Raw genomic sequence first — 21,136 nt, 5'->3', positions numbered from 1 at the left:
GATGTTGGTGACAAGCGTTGTGCGTGAGGTTCCATACCAATGGCCCATTTCCCTTGCTTCTATTATCTATGGACGAATTAGACATCATATACATATAATAATGGCCACTAACACAATTTATCATACCTACTTATCCACTTCGACAGGAAAAAGCTATGGAAGGTGTTGTCCAAGTATGGAGTGAATGCGAATCTGACTCAGGCAATTGCGTCTCTATATGAGGGAAGCGTTGCATGTGTTGGGGTGAACGGTGGTTTTACGGGGTGGTTTGATATCACGAAAGGTGTTAAACAAGGCTGCGTAATGTCACCGTGGTTATTCAATCTATACATGGATAATTGTATGCAAGAATTGAAAGAGGTGGGATTGGGCGCAAATTTGAGTAATCTTAAAGTATGTTGCCTGTTGTATGCTGATGATGCGGTGCTGATTGCTAATAGTATGGATGATCTGCAGTCTCTCGTGTCTAGGATGAACGAAGTATGCGTGAAGAATGAGTTAATGATGAATGTAAGTAAGTCTAAAGTAATGGTGTTTGAAAGAGAAAGTACGAAAACAGTGTGCAATATAGCTGTCAATGAGGAATACTTGGAGCAGGTGGATGAATTTGTGTATTTAGGAAGCATGTTTACGAGAGATGGGAAGGCTGACAGAGATATTGAAAGAAGAGTAAATGCAGGTAACTCCATTAATGGAGGACTGAACGCAGTTGGCGCTAACAAAAAATTGTCCAAAGAAGCGAAGTTAGCAGTCCACAATGGAGTGCTGGTACCTACCCTGATGTATGGAAGTGAGGCATGGAACTGGCAAAGAAAGGATGAAAGTAGATTGAATGCTGTTGAAATGAGATCCCTGAGGCGTATGTGTGGTAAAACCATGTATGATCGTGTGAGGAATGTGGATATCCGCAAAGAGTGCAAGGCTGATGTAAGCGTAATGAGTAAGATCAAGAAAGGGACGCTTAGATGGTTTGGGCATGTAGAGCGAATGAGCGAAGAAAGGAGTGTAAGGAGAATATACGATGCAAATGTGAATGGTAGCAGAAGTCGGGGACGCCCGAGGAAGACATGGCACGACCAAGTGAATCAGATACTTGAGTCGGGCCATGTCAAGAGTCAGAACAATAGAAGAGTATGTATGAGACGATGTATGAATGTGAATGAGGCAAGGAGTGTGTGCCAAGACCGAGTTGTTTGGCGGTCCGTCCTCTCTGCCTACCCCTGCGGGGAAACGGCGTGATGGTTAGTTAGTTAGTTAGTTAGTTACTTATCCACTTTACTACATTTCTCACTTATGGAATGAATAATCTGATTCATTTTATCGTCATGTTTAAATCTAATACATAATAGATAATATGCGCCTAGCGCTGGAAACACAAATTATTGGCGCATAATATTATGCATTTAAAAAGAAAATAAATTAATTATAATTAACAAGTAATATAATCCAAATAAAATTCAACAATTCACAAAAAGAATTTAAATACATTTAAAAAAATTTATCATAATAACTTATTTAAAAAATACTGCCATTATGTAAAGAAGACAATTCACGGATAATTTACAAAAATACGATTGTATTGTGTAGATATTCTTCAATACTAAATAATCCACAGTAAAATATATAATACTTCTAGCATGACTGAAGTGACTGGAAAAAAATCAAATTAAGGCGATGCACTACGTCGTGTAATATTTTAAATTTAGCCACTATCAATAACACCTCTTACGTAGATGGCGATAAAGTTTAAATTCCCGCTTAACACCATCCGCCTGTTTTGATTTATGCAAGAAAAAAACATGGCCAAAAAGTGCCTTTTATTTTATTTTGTCGATGTTCAGGCATAAAATTTTTTTTTTTCCTATCATTTTATAAATAACTTAATTTGACACATTATACAATAAAATCATAACCGAAAATGGGTTCGTAAGTAGGACATTTTGAACTTTAAAGCAGTTTTCATAGGCCTTATATATTATTTTTTTCTGGGCTTATAAAAAGACTTATCTAAAAATTACTCGATAATTTTAAAGGCCAAGATGTATTCTACTCGCAGTATTTAATTAAAGTATCTGAAACATTTCTAGGCAACCAAATTTTCAAACCAAAAACACATGATTTTGCATTACTACGTAGTGCATCGCCAATGAATTTATTCCGTCATTGAATCATACCGGAATCATTCAAGATTTATTTGACGAATGTGTCCCTAAAAATCTGTTAGATCTCAGACCAAAATAAAATGCATTCAACTCTCACTCAACACTCTTTGGATGTTGTACAAACCAGCATCACATTACAGCTTTTTAATGATTATCTGGCAGAAGTAATGTACAAATCAGGTTCACTTTAAAGGGAAACAGAACATGCGTTATAATCATAGATGGCGCTAATTTAATTAATTTGCGAAAAAACAAATTTTTTATGCTTTAAAATTTTAAGATGAATTATTATTGAAAATGTTGCTAGTGTTGTGATGGGGGACTTAGCCAGCCGAGGAATTGAATACACTACGCCTCGGTGGGACCCAAACGTGATGTCAACTCAAAATATTAATATGGAAACAAATGAACTGCTTAGTGCGGTTTAAAGCCAATGAATCCACCTAGATTTCGACTTTTATTCCATATTTTGATAAGCAATCGCTCAAAATGTTTTTGCTAACTTGCCATAATATGCCAAAAATTGCTTGAGCGGCTATAAACGCTTATCCTTAAGTAATAATTCATGTATTTATTTCAAGGGCGGAATGATAACAAAAATTATACCAATAATTTTCATGGATATATTAAGTAGATTCATATTATTTCAGATTCCACCCGAACTCAATTACATACTTCACTATTTTGCCAGTCATTGTTAAGCCCTGTTCAGATTGTAAATGCAGTCCATTGTGTTTTTCTAGCTAAAGACAGCCACAAAAAGTTAGCAATCTGGTATTTAAGTAATATGTCACACACTTTAGTACAAACGCTGCTTAACACAATGTAAAATTTGCACAGTACCTGCAGACAAGTTACAATATGTAGCCAAGAATTGATTTCACACAATGTAGATAAAATGCAGACGATAAAAAACCATATTTAAATTTAAAAATTAAAAGTTTTAAAATATGTAACATAATTATTTAAAACATCGATATCCTAATTAAGTTGATAAATAAAAAAATAGAGTTAAATAAAATATCAATAATCAATGACGTAACAATATATATAGACGCTCTGTATGTCCGCTTCCAGTAGTTCAATAATTCTTTTGTTTTTTCAAAACAAATGCACACGAATTTGCACTGTTTTCTTGCCATTGTTCCAAATTTGAAATACTCTTCCAGCAAGGTGATGGTTAGGGATAGGTAGGAACTGGACAAATAAACTGGAACTGACATTACGGTAACAACTAAGCATTTTATTCCGTGTTCATCTTATAGTATAAGTGAGTAAGCATATCTTGTTATCTCAGTGTGTAGAATGTAGTATTCGACGCAAGTACGAAAATGCCACCCGCAATCGTTTATTTCATTCATACGTACATATTCTTTGAATATCTATCTTTGTCATACTTGAAAAATGTTTGAATTAAGAATTTATTGGTAACATAGAGTGTTTCTTACTTGCCACATTTGATCTTGATCTTGTGAGGCAAAGTCTAGATGTATTGTAACGTCATTGACAATAATCTTATACTAATGGTACAGTCCGGCAAAATAATGCAGAAAAATATTTTTTCAAATGATACTAAAATTTTTCATTACTATGGCAACACCAAACAACTAACATTGTCTTTGAATTTTGTTCTTCTCATTCAAATTTCTTCACATTCGAGTTCATTGTTAACAAATTTTAATTATCAAAAGAAAAATCTTCCCTGTAGAACTGTTCAGATAAATTGAAAAAATCCTTTACTACTCCAACCAGTGAAGATTTATTACAGCGATCGAATGGCATTGCAGGATGACTTACGCAGAGATGTTACATACATAAATAGATTGCTGTCGACAATAAACTCAATTGTTCTTTAAACTTATTAATAATTTTGATTTATTTTATTAACCTCTGGAAAACAGTGACAAGAAACTTTTACCCGCGACAAACCGTTCATGCGCTGCTGGCATTGGAATTTCGCCTTAGCTGAAATATTTTGGTATGCGATTTAAATCTGTATGCCATGAGAAAGTGCATAAAATTTTTTAACAGAATCGCTTGCACTTGATGCACTTTAGAGCTCATTTTTGATTCCATTATTGATTTCCCTCAAAAGGGGTCTGGTGTTCCACAGGTTAATGTTACATTATAACTAATTATATGAATTTTTTGATTTAAAATCCTAAAAGAAATGGTTATTTAGATATATAAAATTCATAAATATGAAAAATCACTTTTTCCTAATTATCTTCCCTGCAAAGCATAAAATAATAAAAATGGTTTTAATATAAAATTGTTGTAGATCATCTCCTTTCGGAACATACCATCGATCGCTCAAAACCATTTGGTTAAAGTAAAAAAAATGCATTGGTCCATTGTGCTTTTTTAAACCTACATTCATTTTCCGACGAGCTGTCTTAGTGATGCCACTCAAAACATTAAAAAAAATCGCAGGATCCTTAAGTTTTACTACATTATTTTGCCGACCTGTATGTAAGGCCATAGAGATGTTTAAATAGACAATAATTCAAGCAAATTGAGAGAAGCGAGGAAAAAATATTTGAATAATAGATCATTGTTGAAAATTGTTTCTTTTCTGTGCATTTATGAAAATCATATAATATTCAAACTGGAGCAGGGTCATCACCAATCGCCATTGGCTGGGAGACGACCAATGGCGTGACTCCATTTGTACCATTGCTTGTCATCCATCCGGCGGTTTCTGCTGCCATTTTTTCTCTCTCCGCTTCAAGTCTCTCGTGTTCATTAATTTCCAGCTGGTATTTGGGTGTTGTGATACCAAGGAAGTTGGCTAGTCCTTCTCCCATGTAGTCGCAGTATTCTACGGCCTTGTTGCCTCCGGTCCACATGTAGTGCTTCATCCAGGGTACCCATTCTAAGGTCGTCTGAAATATAGAATCAGAGAAAAATAATATGAATTATTTTAATGTGTGTTAACTCCATGGCGTTCATGTCATCTTCGGAGATGCTGTGGGGAATGGATTTGAATCTTGGTCATGAAGAAACGCGTATTGAAGGAGGGAAGAAGCACAAAAGTCTATATCATTCCACAGCTGAGCTGTTAAGCAAATCTCAAAAATTTCTTTGTTGTATCTGCCAACTGTGCACCAGTGTCAACGAGATTGTGTCAACTTGTCAACTTCGGAACACCTACTATTGAAATAGTTTTTTAATTTAATTAATTTACCAAAAAACAAAATGGTTTTGTGGGCTTGGTAAAATAACCTCAGCAAAACTAGTTAAATGTCTGATCAAACGAAAATTGTAATACCAATTAATGCTTTTATTAATGACTACTTAATCATTTGATAAACTTGTCGAATTCCGCTGCAAGCTTAATTAAAATTATAAATAGCACTTGGTTTCAACGTAATTACTACAAGAAATAATGTTTTTTTTCATGGGAGATGATAAAAGATTTTTTTATGTTTATTAAAAAAAAAAATTATGTTACATAATTTACAAATATATAAATCATTTCACCTAATTTTATACATAAGATGCAAAAGTGCCATTATCTATAAAAGTTAAGTTTGAAGGTTAGGCAATACGCATAAATTATTAAAATAACTCAAACTAACAACCTGAAAAGTTATTTTGTGCTTGTTTACTTAAAACCCTTACTTAAATAGTTGTTTCCATTAGATATTCAAGTTGAAATCAAGTGTTGTTGTTTTTTAAAGGGCTTTGCATGCAGCGGAATTCGATAAGTTTACCATTGTTTTTATCATATTAAGTCAACTCCGAAGTTAAGTTAACTCCGAATTATAATTCTCTTTATTCTAAATAAAACCAAGTTGGTACCATCTATGTTAATTTATTGAAATGTGAACCATTTATGGAAGTCGTAATAAATAGAGAAAAAAGATTATTTAAATGAAATACCGTGTCGATTATTTCAGTTTCAGTCGTGGCAGGTTCATCTGAATCAGATTCGTCACCACTAAATTCCTCAATGACTCCGTCACAAAAATGAAGGACTTTTTTGGGAGTGCGAATTTCTATGTTATAATTCTGATTTTCCTGGGATGTTCCCTCTTGTGACATATCTTGCAACGGATTCTCCATGATGTTATGATACATATATGTTATATATTAAACAAACCGTTAACGCAAACAGACGTTAAAAATGTATTAATATTATGGTAACAGTGGTGCACTCTCCGTCTTGGTCTGTCTCTATTATTATTATTTTTACGAAACGTCAGATCGCAATCACAAAACCCATTTTCTATGGGGGGGAATAGTGACGTCCTACAACAAGTTAATTTATCGTCATATTTTATAAAGTGTTAAGCGTGAGTGGTTTATTTATGAGTTAAGCCTTAGACGCATTACGCTATATGCATAACGCATAACTTGGCAGTGGCTCATACGTATTGTCAGTTGAGATGTCACACTACGCTATAATCTTCCTCAGGAGAAGGGGTCAGATAAACTGGGGAACTGCCGCGGAAATTCATTTATTTGTATGGGATCTGCCACCTTGACAGATGATAGCCGCGTGTTCACGGGGCTCCGCAAATTGATCTGACCCCATCTCCTCCTACAGCAGGAGAGCTAGCAGATCACAGCGCGTCATTGTCGCCACGCCCATACTTATAACAATCATCTGTCACAATCTGTCTTATGTGACAGGTCTGTACGAGATTGTATGAAGAGCGATATGGGTTATATAAGACGCTTTGATGCGTATGACGTAATCTGTCACCCCCTTTAAGCCTTGGCACATTATGGCTATTATGACACATTATCTTGGCACATTATGACACATTAGGCTACATACTTTGGGCCTGGCATGTACGTGTTATTTGTTGGGGAAAACTACGCTTTAATCTTCCTCGTGAGAGGAGGTCAGATTGATTGGGAAACTGCCGCTGAATATCATTTCTTTGTATGGGATCTGTCACTTCAACCCCCTCTCGTGCCTATGGCATATATCGCATAATTTTCAAATATAGCCTGACTAGCACATCGCGGCGCATATCGTCGCCATGCTTACACATCATCATCTTTTAAGGTGTGACAGGTCTGTATGGGATTATGTTACGAGCAATATGGAGTTATATAAAATGCTTTGAACTTATAGCATAATCTGTCACCCCCTTGAACATCGGTTATCATCATTATGATGTCACCAAATAAATGCCAATATTGACTAAAAATTGCGCTTAATTCCAATCTATCAAAACACACAACTCAAAATATTTTTTCCCAAGCTGGCAACTGCCAAATGCCAAATTAAAACGCCATTTTAAAAAATGGCTGACGACTTTCCATTGTCGCTGCTTTTGTGATGTCAAACAGCTTGTAAATTGTATTAATATTAATTTACAGGGTAAAGGAGTGCATATTGTTGTTAAATCAAAACCGTCATAATAATTTAGCCGTTACAGATGGCACTTTGTTGTGTGCTTTAGTTCTTCAATTGTAACCAACCAAACATGTCATTCACTAACCCTCAAATCCCTATCGAGAATCCGAAGCGACACTACGATAAATTCGGGTTTCTGGTGGCCGCTGAACAGAACGATAACAGAGAGACAGAGTACCCGCAGAAGTCTCGCTATCATCGGAGGACATCTCCAGAATTTGGGAGGAGAAACAATAGCAGAGAAGGCGAAAGGTTTTCTCCAAATAGGAGAGAACGAGAAAATTACAATAGATCGGAGAGGAGCGATAGAGAAGGGAGAAGAAGAAAACGGAATGACTACAGCCCTAGCTTCAACAAGGTTGAAAGGCCTGATAGAGTCATCAAAAGAGATGACAGGATGGATTTTGATAGCTGGGAGACTTCTTACAATCCGCCTCCAAACTTTGTAACTGCTCCTCCACCACCATCTTACACAAATGAGGTATGAGAATTTACTTCTTTAAAGTAAGTTTTTAATTGTGCAATAATATTTTAAACACTCACATTTGTCAAACCCCACATCAAAGAAACAAAACAATCTTCATGATGCAAATCAATTAGCTCAGTGTTATAATATCAACTTACAGAATTATTTCTTTCCATACTATGTTGGCACTGTGTGTTTGGATATTTTACAAATGCGTAACCAAAAGTTTACCTATTGTTTATCTGCTAAACAGAATCTTTATTGATTATACAAGTTGTATATTACATGTAACCTACCTCATTATTTTCAGTTGCATTCATAATAATATATATTGATGTGTTCTCCTTTGTTTTATTCACATTACATTTACATGTTTGTGAATAAAAACTTATTAAACACTTTTGCACTACCGGTGAACTGTAAAGTAATATTTTAACACACTCCCGGTGGGAAGGGTTGTTCTACCTTTTATGCCGGTCCTACTTGAATGGCAAGAAAGGCAGTGCTTGTCCGATAATTTTACATAAATATATTAAGTCAATCTCTCTGTAAGGGTTACTATCCCCATCTTTAAATTCTTGTCTTTTGTGTGGAAGAATATTTTATCAAAGTGGAACTATATTTAAACCTGTAAAACGGTAAATACATCCTTACACTTATCACACCGGAGATGCGGAAGTTTTTTCTTGTAAAGATTTTTGCAAAATGAAAGAAAAAAAATTGTGATGAAATAAAATACATACTTTTTATACAAATAAAACAGCACTAAATGGTCAAACACTGACATTAACTTTATTATTAGTTCATGGAGTTGTATTACAAAAGTAGGTTTTAATTTCAGACAATAATTTTATAGTTCGGGTGTGGTGAGTACTATGTAAAACAAAAAAATTAAAACATATGTATTATTTCCAAAGATATAGGGACCCTTGTTTTCGCCCGAAGTGTGTTAATTTGAATCTGTCATAAGTTTATGTTTCACCAAATATATTAATTTTGTCATATATTTATATTATATAAATATACATATATGCATTTATTTGAATTTGGATTTTATTTTTGTGAATGAATTAATACAAATCTTTGAAGTGGAAATTAATCCTCTTTGCAACATCCGATCTAACTGAAACTCGGCTGATAGAGTCGTTGTCGATGACAATGTAGTTCATCAACTTTTGGTGGCAATCATGCATAATCACGCTGACATATACGCATTTTTCTGAAATTGGAGAACATTACAGCAGTTAATATGCTAAATAAATGTCAGTTCTACCCATGTTAGCGCGGTTGACTCCAGTCCCTGGGGAAGAAGTTTCAATCCTCCGAAACAACAATTAAGGATGGTGGAGGTACAAAAATATCTAAAATATCCGTGTTTTCTGTAAATCCACTATTTGTGATTTATTTTTCCAGGTCCCCCAATCGTACCCAGTCCCGCCACCGTACGCTCAATTTCCGCAGGCCCAATACAACAACTTCCTGGAGGCGCCAAGGCAGGAACCGGTACCAGAAATGGTTGTCCCAGCCCCGCCCCCCGCCCCCACCCTACAGCAGTCCAACTGGGCCCCTACGCCCCCCGTCCTCAACACCCAGGAAGACAAGGTCAAGCGGGAAGGTGAGAAACGTTTCCACATAAATATTATGTTGTTTATTTTCATGTTATGTCACTTATGAACAGAACGATGCGATCTTCCATTGCGCAAACTTAAAAAATACACTCTGACAACCTTCGTTTCTACGTGCACGCCAAACACGTAACTTAGCATTGTCTTTGCCATTCATTCATGGCTACAAATAATTTTGTTATCACAGTGCGTTATTAACATTTGCGTTTACGCATTCTCTACTCAACAAAAAAATGAACTGCAATCAAAATTATTGTGATTCATGTATTGTATAGAAAAATGATTTTTTTTATTTTACGTTGTGATTACATTTTTCAGAACATACCACACTTTTCGTGTCAAATACAGTAAGATTTTTTTAGCTGTTTTTTATGGTAAGGGGTCTTAAAAAATGTTATTGTATTTCTTAACAATTGTTCTTTCGCCGACATAATATTCACCTTGCTGACATTGCAATCCGTATGGTAAAACACACAATGCTCACAATCTTAACTATAAACCTCTATTTATCTGAATCAGCTAAAAACAGTGAACTTTGGCATCCTCAAATTTGCACAGCTTTGTGTAAAATTTGAATCCGCGCAGCTACTTTCACCGTCATTTCCATCATGAGCTATGAAGCTTTAGAATACCTATTTTAGTAAAAAATATACCAAACTTCTGTACATATTATTATTTGTTCTGTATTCTTCTCTTGCTCAACGAGTTCAAACTGTGATAAAACTCGGCGAAGCTATGTAAATAACTATCTATTGTACTAGTTACATTTAAAAAAATACACCCCCGTCAAAGGAAGCAAATAGATTTTCTAAGAACGGTAACAAAACTCTCACATTCCTCAGGACTCTTCGTGATAAAATTTTGGACACTGAGGACGGGTTGTTTCGGAGAATCTGAACAATTCATCAAATTTCAACGTTCATTTTCAAGTTCTGTTTTTATTTCAGTTTTGTCAAGCAACTAGCCTACAATGATATAAAAACAGAACTTGAATAAGTCTTTCACAGAACCCGAAAATGAACGTTGAAATTTGATGAATTGTTCAAATTCTCCGAAACAACCCGTCCTGAATGTATGAATGCATTCAGTGTCGAAAAATAACTGACGGATGAAGTAAGATGTGTTGAACTTAAAATTTATGTTCTGTATTTAAAAAATGCAGCATATTTTTTTAAGGTATGTATTTGGCAAAAATGTACTGTGTTTTTTTTAGCATTGAGTGTAGTGCACAATGAGTTTGATATTTGAGCTCATTACTATTTTATTATGTCTCAATTGAAACTTCTCTGGTCGAATGTTATCTTTGCTGAGATGGTACCGGTGAAGGTAAATATATTACTATGCAATTACTCGTCGAAACGGTTTTAAATATTTGTAACATTCTCATCTGGTAATGTTTCCTTTTTTATTCTGATGCATTGGTGTAGTGCAAAGCCGTGGAACCATAGACTAAATTAGACTAGACACGGCATATTCATTTAAAAATAACCCCAACACAATTTTCGTTTGGTTCACGTCCACATTTATGAAAAGGCCCACGCATTGTGTCGCAATGCGAAATCAAATGCGTTTTACCTTTTGTTGGTCAAGAGTAAACTATTTTGCTTCTCAGCTATGCTGGGCAAGTTCATTTTTTCAATCACAAAAATAACCCAGTTCCAAATATTTAAATTTGAATTATGTCCATATTACAACACCTCTGACAACAAATTCTCCGTGGCTTCGATTACGAGTTTGAACGCTTGTACAAGGAGTTTAAACAGAGTTGGGTTGTTAAGTTCATCTCCATATTTGTGACGTACGCTAGGTGGCGTTATTTTTAAAATGAATTTAACTAGACAGGGCTAATCTAGTATAATACATCAATGCGTGGAACCCTTCAATTTTAATAGTTTTTGTTGCTACCGAGTATTTTATGAAATTATAAGGATTTGGCTTTCTGCACAAATGTTCTCCGCTGGCTCCGGTTCTTTGCCATTGGTCTCCAGTCCTCAGCGCTATCCATCCTGTCCACCTCTAGTCCGATTTTGCTCTGGTCGCTTCCACAGACCACGACGATGACACAAATGACTATTAACCACTCGGAACATTAGAACGTCAAAAGACGTAAATATGATAATAGCGGTCAAGACATTAGTACGTCTTTTCACGTAAGCGCGCGAGATTTTACAAAAATCGATTTATTTCCATCACTAGTATACGGATTGCCATGATTTAAAAAACAGAGTATCGATAATGAATAACGCTACGCGTCTGCATTCAAAAATATCTATGGAATCTAGAGGTGCATTTTCTGAGTCGATTGAATCTGTCAGCTTGTTCTTTCGTAATTTATTGCGTTTTTAAATAATTTATTAAAAATATTTTAGTTTGGACGGTTAATATTTTGAGGTGACCAATAGTTTTTAATTATATTTCTTCAATATATAAAGTGTTATTTCTTTATGATACTCAGAAAAAAGTACATTTTTCACAGCTTTGAAATAATGGTCAGCGATTTTTACATATTTTTGACGTTTTCAGAAAATGTATATTTAGAAACGCAAATATTTACGTATAACAAAACAATACGATAGTGAATTTCATAATCTTTCCAAAACATTTTTTAGAATGAGGCTACGTTTCCCAAAACGTGAGTTATGGAGCTTTTAACAAAACTCGTGAATAACACAAAAATTTCCGCGTTTTGACAGTTCGCAAAGGGACACAAAGTAAATAAAAGTCCTTTTCTGAGAGGTTAAAGTGTGAAATAAATAGTTATTATAAATTACTAAAAATCTTACTCTGTAATTTATTTTAATACTCTGCTTATTATAAAACTCTACATACAAGCATTTATGATCATTGTTAACCCCTCACGCTAATTTGTTTGCGTTTGGGAACAACTCATATACGTCTCATAGAAATCGTTGTATGTCTCTTATTGCCATGGTAAGAAATATGATCTAAACGGTGTTAGAAAGAGAAAACACCACAGAATAATTAAAATTTACACTTCTATGAATCAAATTTCAGACTGCAATTTGAATAAAATTTATGAAACAGCAAAAACGTGAGGCGGCAATAACGTTTATAATACATTTGTCTAATATAATATGTTTGCATTTTAATTTTTTTTCGTTATCAGTTATTTTAGTTAGAAAAATCGTAAGGTGAGCTATTTATAAAACTTTTTTAATGTTTTTAAGCAAAAGTTTTATATTTCATAAATTATGTTTATTTCTAATAATAAAATATTAAAGCGTTTTACATCATCATGATACATTCGGAAATGTTCCATTTATTTTGATTTTATTGCAAAGCGGAAATAATATAAGCATCTGACAGGATACGCCAGAGGCCTGAAGGGTTAATTAATGATTTCTTAACTACTTTTGAGAATTCTTTTAAAATATGTTGAGTCTATAGTTTTTGGCACAAATATTAAAAAATTATGCTTAATTAACCCATTCCCTGCGAGCTGCCACAATTTAGAGCGGCTGTCTTAGAAGGCCTAACCACCTGGCCGCCATATTGTATGCCCATCGACAAAATGTTTATTTTTACGTAAATAGTAAAATGAATTGCCATCTTGCAGTATTTTTTTATTTTTATTTATATTATTTTATATTAAAAAATAAATTTGTATTAAATAAAAAGTGATGTCATTTTTACTACATCAATATATACAGGACAAATTCGCACCAAAAAGAATACTGTTGCTGTTGTCATTTTCAGTAAAAATGACTTTGGATAGGATGGGTTGATTAAGTAAATCTGCGATTAAACGCAGCGGTTTTGGAATATCTGAAAACGCCAAACCGCTTACAAACACGCACTGCAGCTGGTGTTTTTATTTAATTCTGTTTCAGTACCACCATGAAGTTCACCTGGGTGCGTATTTCCTTTTCAGTGTTCAGTAGGAGGCAGTACTAGAGTTTAGAAAGAGAATTAGTGTAACAAACCCGTTGGTGTTCAATACTGCCGTACTGTCTCCTATTGAATGCGCAAAAGGAAATACGCAATCCGGGTTGTAGAGGACATTTTTCAAGGGTAAATTGATTCAGTACAGGACCTGATAGTGAAAACAATTTTGAAAAAATATAAGAGCAAATATTTCAACATAATAAAATTTTACCTGTAAATAAGGAGGGAAAAAATTATAACTTAGGTTCTTGAGATTCATAATTCTGTGAATTGATATTATAACATAAATACCCCGCTACACCTCTGCTGTTAAATCAAGTAATATTTCATAGATACATCATGCCGAATTGAAAGTTACCAATATTTATAACTGCACTTACAATGGATTCATATTTATAGCACTACTAAAACTTTCAACACTTTATTTCAGATTGGATAGGGGTGAATCATTACTCTTATTTGATTATATCTTTGTTTGATGTATCTGTCAATATGTGGTGAGTAACCGGCCCAAACCAGACTCATTCTCACCACCAAATAAGGTTATTTACATTCTCAACCGAAAAGGACAACGATGTGTAGCTGGATTACACTTCTTTTATTTTCTGTATGTAATATTATCACCTATTATCCGGTTTTAGAGTTCTATATAATTATTCAAGTTGATTGTTTTGTGATAGCTATCGCGTCGGAAATGCGTAACCAGCGAGCGACTCTGGCCAAGCAAAAGGAAGAGTATTTCAAGAAGGCAACAGTCCTGAAGAGGGAGTTGGAATCCCTGAAACAGCAGAGGATTGAGCTTCGCGGAGACTCAAGGAGATCTCCGAGTCCCGACAGTCAGAGATTCCTGAAGGAAAATGCTAAATTACAGGTTATTCATGTTTTTATTTTATTGCACTCATTTCCATCACCTACTCATCAGTGAAGAAATCAAATCATTTTATATGCCATACTTTCAACACTTAGAGATGTGGGTTGTGATGTCAGAAAAATTCCCATTTGAAAATGTATGTATTCGCACAACTTATATTTTCTGTTTTCACCGCCCGTGCTCTTAATGGTTAAAATAAGTAAACGAACATTTAATATGGTTATTTTAAGTTCTGCATATCATTGAAATATAATATTATACACAACATTTTTAGGTTGTCAGATGGGAAACACTTTAGGAAGTGAGATTTTTGCAGGATACATGGTTGTCAATCAGCTGAAAAATGAAAACTGTTTTAAATAATTGAAAGATGAAGGCTTCATTCACTTTATCACAAATTTCCATGAATGTTTAACTTATGTATATTATGCTTTACCCCTTAAGTAAATTGTATCGAAAATTATCTTTTACTTACCATCGCGCGAATCTGTTTATTTCAGATTGAGATCCAGAACAAGATGAAGACAATCAACAATGTGATAGATATGTTGAACGGAATAATCGGAGAGAACCCCACTTCGGGGGAAATCCTGGAGCCCAAGTCTAAGAGTCGGAAACCGGGCTTGCCAAGAACCCCGACTCAGTCTCCGCCGTCTTCAAGATCCTCGTCTGCGGACAGCGATAAGCACTCTTCGACTCGAAACAAGCGGAAATCTAGGTACGCACTTTTACTTCCTTATGAACTCTTCACCAATAATCCTATAGTACTTAATCTCTAGAATAATGCATAGCAACCATCATATTGCAAGGTAAATACTAGAACTATGTAACTCAGAAATCAGTGTTTTCTGGTTACACACAAAATCATTACTTTATTTCCTCATCCATGTGTGTCACAAACACGTAGTACCCGGTGAAGAAATAAATTTATGGTTTTGTTTGTAACTCGAAAAAGCTGATTACGGAGTTACCTAGTTATAGTAATTACCCTGCGATATTATACCGGTACTGAGGTGGCAATAGTTTTGTCAATATTTTTACAAGAAACCAAAATAAACATTATTAAAGGTTAAAGGTAATTCAAGTATTTTATGTACATCAAAAGTATCTTGCCTTACATCCCAATTTAACCGCTTTTTCTTAAAAGTTTTGACATTTTGTTCTGTATTGATGTCCTATTGCGATGGCAGTACTAATATTTATTGATGCACTTAATATTTTGGTAATTTTTTAAAACACAAATATTAGATTATTTTTATAGTTTCTAGAGACCTATATATCTATTTAAACACACTGTCTAGAAGAAAACGGGAATTCATCAAATCTGGTCTCAAGAAAAAAACAGCTACTCTAATACATAGAACATCATGTTTATAATAATAATAGATATGTTACCTTCAAGTGATAATAATTATGGATGATTTATTATCAGTCTCAAACTTACATCTTATTTAGCATTGTCTTATCCCGGTTTATGGGGATTTTATTACAAAGTATTGCATCTCAATTACAAAGAGACATCATTTCTTATTTCTAGGTTTTGACATTCTTACATTCAACATCGTGATTTGAATTTGGTGCGTAATAATTTGTAATCAACTGTATAATTTTATTTTATGGCATATCCTGGTGAAATGTAATAAACATATACAATATGGTGAAGTATACAAGGAGATGGAGTGCAATGAAATATTTATTTCTAGTGAAATCATCCAGAAACAACTCTACCCAGAAGAAATTTTCGTGTGCTGTGAAAACTAAATAGATAATATAAAGTGTTATTTGTATTATTTTTTTTATCAAATGCAATGTATTTAATTTTATGAATTGTATCGAATTTTAAATAAATAAAATGTTTGTCTACCCAAATTATTCTCCGATCAATTACTAAACGGATAAATCATAAAATGAGCATTTAGTATTATGTAAATAGCTGTTAAAATTATTGTAAAATGCTTATTTTATACATCGGTTGTATTATGTATGTATTAGAAAAATATGATATATGTTAGCACTTCTTATAATTTTTATAAATAAGTTTTTCAGAATCTGCATACTCTGTTTGATAGTGAGTCAAGACACCTTTAATTGTTTTGTTTGTTTGTACGATTCTCTCATTTGTAAGTTCTAACGTGTCGTATGGCTTTTCAGATCCAAGTCTCGCACCAAACTGGGTGACAAGAAGTTCAATTATGTGTTCTACGACCCGGAGATGCACTGGTGCCGGGTCTGCAATGAGTTCCCTGCCACTGCTAAGGAGTACCTGAAACATCTGCATTCTCCTGGACATCATTGGTGAGCTAATAATCTCAGTCTGTTCAATCATTGTACACTCTCTCTCTCTCTCTCTCTCTCTCTCTCACTATTTCGCCACCCTTGAAACCGGGAGAGTGTCCAATTAGTGAAAGCGGCGGATGATAGTTCATACATCTATCTTCTAATAATCTCAGTCTGTTCAATCATTGTACACTCTCTCTCTCTCTCACTATTTCGCCACCCTTGAAACCGGGAGAGTGTCCAATTAGTGAAAGCGGCGGATGATAGTTCATACATCTATCTTCTATATAAATAAATAATCTCAGTCTGTTCAATCATTGTACACTCTCTCTCTCACTATTTCGCCACCCTTGAAACCGGGAGAGTGTCCAATTAGTGAAAGCGGCGGATGATAGTTCATACATCTATCTTCTATATAAATAAATAATCTCAGTCTGTTCAATCATTGTACACTCTCTCTCTCTCACTATTTCGCCACCCTTGAAACCGGGAGAGTGTCCAATTAGTGAAAGCGGCGGATGATAGTTCATACATCTATCTTCTAATAATCTCAGTCTGTTCAATCATTGTACACTCTCTCTCTCTCACTATTTCGCCACCCTTGAAACCGGGAGAGTGTCCAATTAGTGAAAGCGGCGGATGATAGTTCATACATCTATCTTCTAATAATCTCAGTCTGTTCAATCATTGTACACTCTCTCTCTCTCTCTCTCACTATTTCGCCACCCTTGAAACCGGGAGAGTGTCCAATTAGTGAAAGAGGAGGATGATAGTTCATACATCTATCTTCTATATAAATAAATAATCTCAGTCTGTTCAATCATTGTACACTCTCTCTCTCACTATTTCGCCACCCTTGAAACCGGGAGAGTGTCCAATTAGTGAAAGCGGCGGATGATAGTTCATACATCTATCTTCTATATAAATAAATAATCTCAGTCTGTTCAATCATTGTACACTCTCTCTCTCACTATTTCGCCACCCTTGAAACCGGGAGAGTGTCCAATTAGTGAAAGCGGCGGATGATAGTTCATACATCTATCTTCTATATAAATAAATAATCTCAGTCTGTTCAATCATTGTACACTCTCTCTCTCACTATTTCGCCACCCTTGAAACCGGGAGAGTGTCCAATTAGTGAAAGCGGCGGATGATAGTTCATACATCTATCTTCTAATAATCTCAGTCTGTTCAATCATTGTACACTCTCTCTCTCTCTCACTATTTCGCCACCCTTGAAACCGGGAGAGTGTCCAATTAGTGAAAGCGGCGGATGATAGTTCATACATCTATCTTCTAATAATCTCAGTCTGTTCAATCATTGTACACTCTCTCTCACTATTTCGCCACCCTTGAAACCGGGAGAGTGTCCAATTAGTGAAAGCGGCGGATGATAGATAGTTCATACATCTATCTTCTAATAATCTCAGTCTGTTCAATCATTGTACACTCTCTCTCTCTCTCACTATTTCGCCACCCTTGAAACCGGGAGAGTGTCCAATTAGTGAAAGCGGCGGATGATAGTTCATACATCTATCTTCTATATAAATAAATAATCTCAGTCTGTTCAATCATTGTACACTCTCTCTCTCTCACTATTTCGCCACCCTTGAAACCGGGAGAGTGTCCAATTAGTGAAAGCGGAGGATGATAGTTCATACATCTATCTTCTATATAAATAAATAATCTCAGTCTGTTCAATCATTGTACACTCTCTCTCTCTCACTATTTCGCCACCCTTGAAACCGGGAGAGTGTCCAATTAGTGAAAGCGGAGGATGATAGTTCATACATCTATCTTCTATATAAATAAATAATCTCAGTCTGTTCAATCATTGTACACTCTCTCTCTCTCACTATTTCGCCACCCTTGAAACCGGGAGAGTGTCCAATTAGTGAAAGCGGCGGATGATAGTTCATACATCTATCTTCTACATAAATAAAAATGTAAATGTTCGTTTGTTAAAAATCTTAAATCTCAAAAAGTTAGTCACCGATTGCTTTGTAATTTTGACACAACGTTGCATTTGAATACTTCTATGTTTTTATATACCTATATTCTATAGACGTCACCTTGAGAGGTAAAAATACGTTAAAAAAATAAAAAAACGCCATCTGTTAGACAGAAAAGCAACATGCGCTATTGTTTATTTATCTCCACAGACAGACTGAGCCACAGCAACACGTGGCGGGGTACAGCTACTACATAATATTCTAAAAATTAAAACAGTTTTTTCGTAAAAACGAACACTGCTATCGCATTTTTGTAAAATTTCTATTTTTTTTTAATAAAGTTAAGGTGCCACGTTTACGCTTGCGAGAAGGCCCCATTTTGTAAACTATTCAAACAAAAATGTGGCAAGATGAAAAGGCGAGGGCAACCACCACTTTCCCGAACCGTTTTAAGGACCAGATGGCTCTCTCTTGGTTCTCACGTCAAAATTCTAATTTTGTTTTTGAAATAAAACTACTTTTGAATGATTCTAATTTCAATTCTGGAACATGCAATATACATTTATTCATACCAAAAAACGTTCCAAGTGTTCTCATCCAAGGCAAGTTTGTTCTTGTTTTTGAAGCTAGTGGAGAGGCCACATTTATATAGAACGAAATGAACAGAAACAAATGCGCAACAGTTGCTAGGTTATCTTAATGTCCTAAAACAACATTAATAATTAATCCTGATTAAGTACTGCTAAAATAGTTAGAGAGAGCAAGCTATTATTGTTCACAGAACTACGACGTAGTAATAATTATGAAATGTGTGGACTTTCAGTAATGCATTGGCTCACCTAGAGGCACCATGGCACGATGTGGTGACCAATCAGAATGAGGGTATGCCCAGCTACCCCGGGGTATCTTCCAAGAGAACTCCAATCAAAGGTAAGAACTATTCAATCACATCAGAAGTACCTAACTGAAATTGTTTTTAAATGTTTTGTATGTAAAGTGCTCACTCTGCTGTCTCTCTCTGTCTAGTGTTTAATATTATGTTTTATTGTGGACAGGACTGCAATTCTTTGTGCCATCGACTGCCTGGTACTGCAAGCTCTGCGATCAGTGGATCGGAGACCTTCACTGCGCGTCAGCCCATCTGAAGTCCTTGATTCACTCTCAAAACTATGCGGTAAGTTAAATTGTCATGTACAATGAAACCAGTGGCGGCCGCTGGTCGAAATATGTGGAGGTTCACCAAAGTATGGCCACAAAATTTCCTAGATTTCCTACTTTTTTCCAAAAAACTCCCTTTGTCCCTTTAAAATTCAAAACCCCCAGATCTGGGGGCTTCTATCTGGGACCTATAAAAAGTGCTATAAAACTATGAAAAGTGATGAAACAAAAAGAGAGAGTGTTGAGATAAGATAAGAGAGATTGTTGTGATAAGATTGTTTCATCACTTTTCATAACTTTGTAGCACTTTTTATAGAGTGTATTGGAATACGTTTGTGATGATTCAATTAATTGTTTGCGATTTCTTTCTATATGGTATGCAAAGAATTTGACATTTTAAATTATTCCATGCAAATGAAGTCAACAATTATTTCGCAAACTAATATTTCAGTTCAAGATGGCCATTGTTTATTGCACAAAAAACTTTCGACTGACATTTTTTCACATCTCCCTCTAATACCTTAATATGTAATCCTAGGTTGTAGATATTTCTATCTCACCATGGTCTTGCCCGAATACCCCTTAATATAAATTTTGTATGATACTAAGCATACGTCAGACATGATAGTGTTTACCTCCTTTGTCTCCATAGCAAAGTGAAAGAAAGGAGGTTGGTTTGGGACAAAATTTAAAGTGTCCCACGGTAGGTACATACTAGCTTCTCATTTAGATGCTAGATGGCACTGGAACGAATCGAAAAAACATATGAATCTGCATGAATATTAAACCTAATTAATTATCGGGCAGTTTGTTACATATATTTTTTTAATGTTAATACTATTGCAACAAATTTTTGGGAGGTCATTGACCAAATTACCTTCTTAGAAGATCCGCCACTGTTGACAACAACTCTCATAATGACATATTGTATTTTGTACGAAGGAAAGGTGTAAGCGGAAATTGGCTGAAAAAGAGTAGGTGTTAAATTGAAAACACAATATCGACAACAATAGCATTTTCCATGCTACTGAATAAACCGCACCTTCCAAGGTGGTGGAAAAATTTCGGACACTGTTTGTGATATGATTATATTATGAAATAATTGTACGTACCTACACTTTCGAATGTTCACAGAATATCCAAACAAAGTAGCATAGGCATGAGATCTTTATGAGATGGTTATAACCGAACTTAGTTTCATATTGTGATTAGTCATGATAGAAATTTTGTTGGTTGTTCGGCGCGCAGAGGAGCACTTATTAACTGGCCGCTACTAAAACAGATCTTTCGTAAAGATTAATTACAACCACACATTGCAACCATATTCACTTACAGATAATTTTTA

At 34.9% G+C, this 21,136-nt stretch overlaps 2 protein-coding genes across 2 annotated transcripts in view; one reads left to right on the top strand and one right to left on the bottom strand.

Annotated features, from left to right (window-relative positions):
- Window positions 1–998: 998 nt before the first annotated feature.
- On the bottom strand, window positions 999–6,371 carry LOC149415526 (protein FAM177B). Its single transcript, XM_089642445.1, has 2 exons — window positions 6,048–6,371; window positions 999–5,047 (listed from the first exon to the last, which is right to left on the bottom strand). The coding sequence occupies exons 1-2, from the start codon at window positions 6,243–6,245 to the stop codon at window positions 4,766–4,768; spliced, it is 480 nt and encodes a 159-aa protein (XP_089498571.1). The 5' UTR covers window positions 6,246–6,371; the 3' UTR covers window positions 999–4,765.
- A 1,057-nt stretch (window positions 6,372–7,428) lies between these two features.
- The window catches only part of LOC149415525 (uncharacterized), a 29,292-nt gene continuing 15,584 nt past the window's right edge, over window positions 7,429–21,136 (top strand). Inside the window, exons 1-7 of the mRNA XM_089642698.1 lie at window positions 7,429–8,017; window positions 9,416–9,617; window positions 14,214–14,404; window positions 14,905–15,122; window positions 16,556–16,699; window positions 19,457–19,563; window positions 19,689–19,807. Of these exons, the coding sequence (XP_089498824.1) occupies window positions 7,607–8,017; window positions 9,416–9,617; window positions 14,214–14,404; window positions 14,905–15,122; window positions 16,556–16,699; window positions 19,457–19,563; window positions 19,689–19,807 (1,392 nt within the window). The 5' untranslated portion in view covers window positions 7,429–7,606. The remainder of the gene's footprint in view (window positions 8,018–9,415; window positions 9,618–14,213; window positions 14,405–14,904; window positions 15,123–16,555; window positions 16,700–19,456; window positions 19,564–19,688; window positions 19,808–21,136) is intronic.

Source organism: Hesperophylax consimilis, chromosome 18 (genome assembly GCF_061612785.1).
Source record: "Hesperophylax consimilis isolate HC1 chromosome 18, BYU_Hcon_1.0, whole genome shotgun sequence".
Taxonomy (NCBI): Eukaryota; Metazoa; Arthropoda; class Insecta; order Trichoptera; family Limnephilidae; genus Hesperophylax; species Hesperophylax consimilis.
This window is presented reverse-complemented; position numbering and strand designations above follow the sequence as displayed.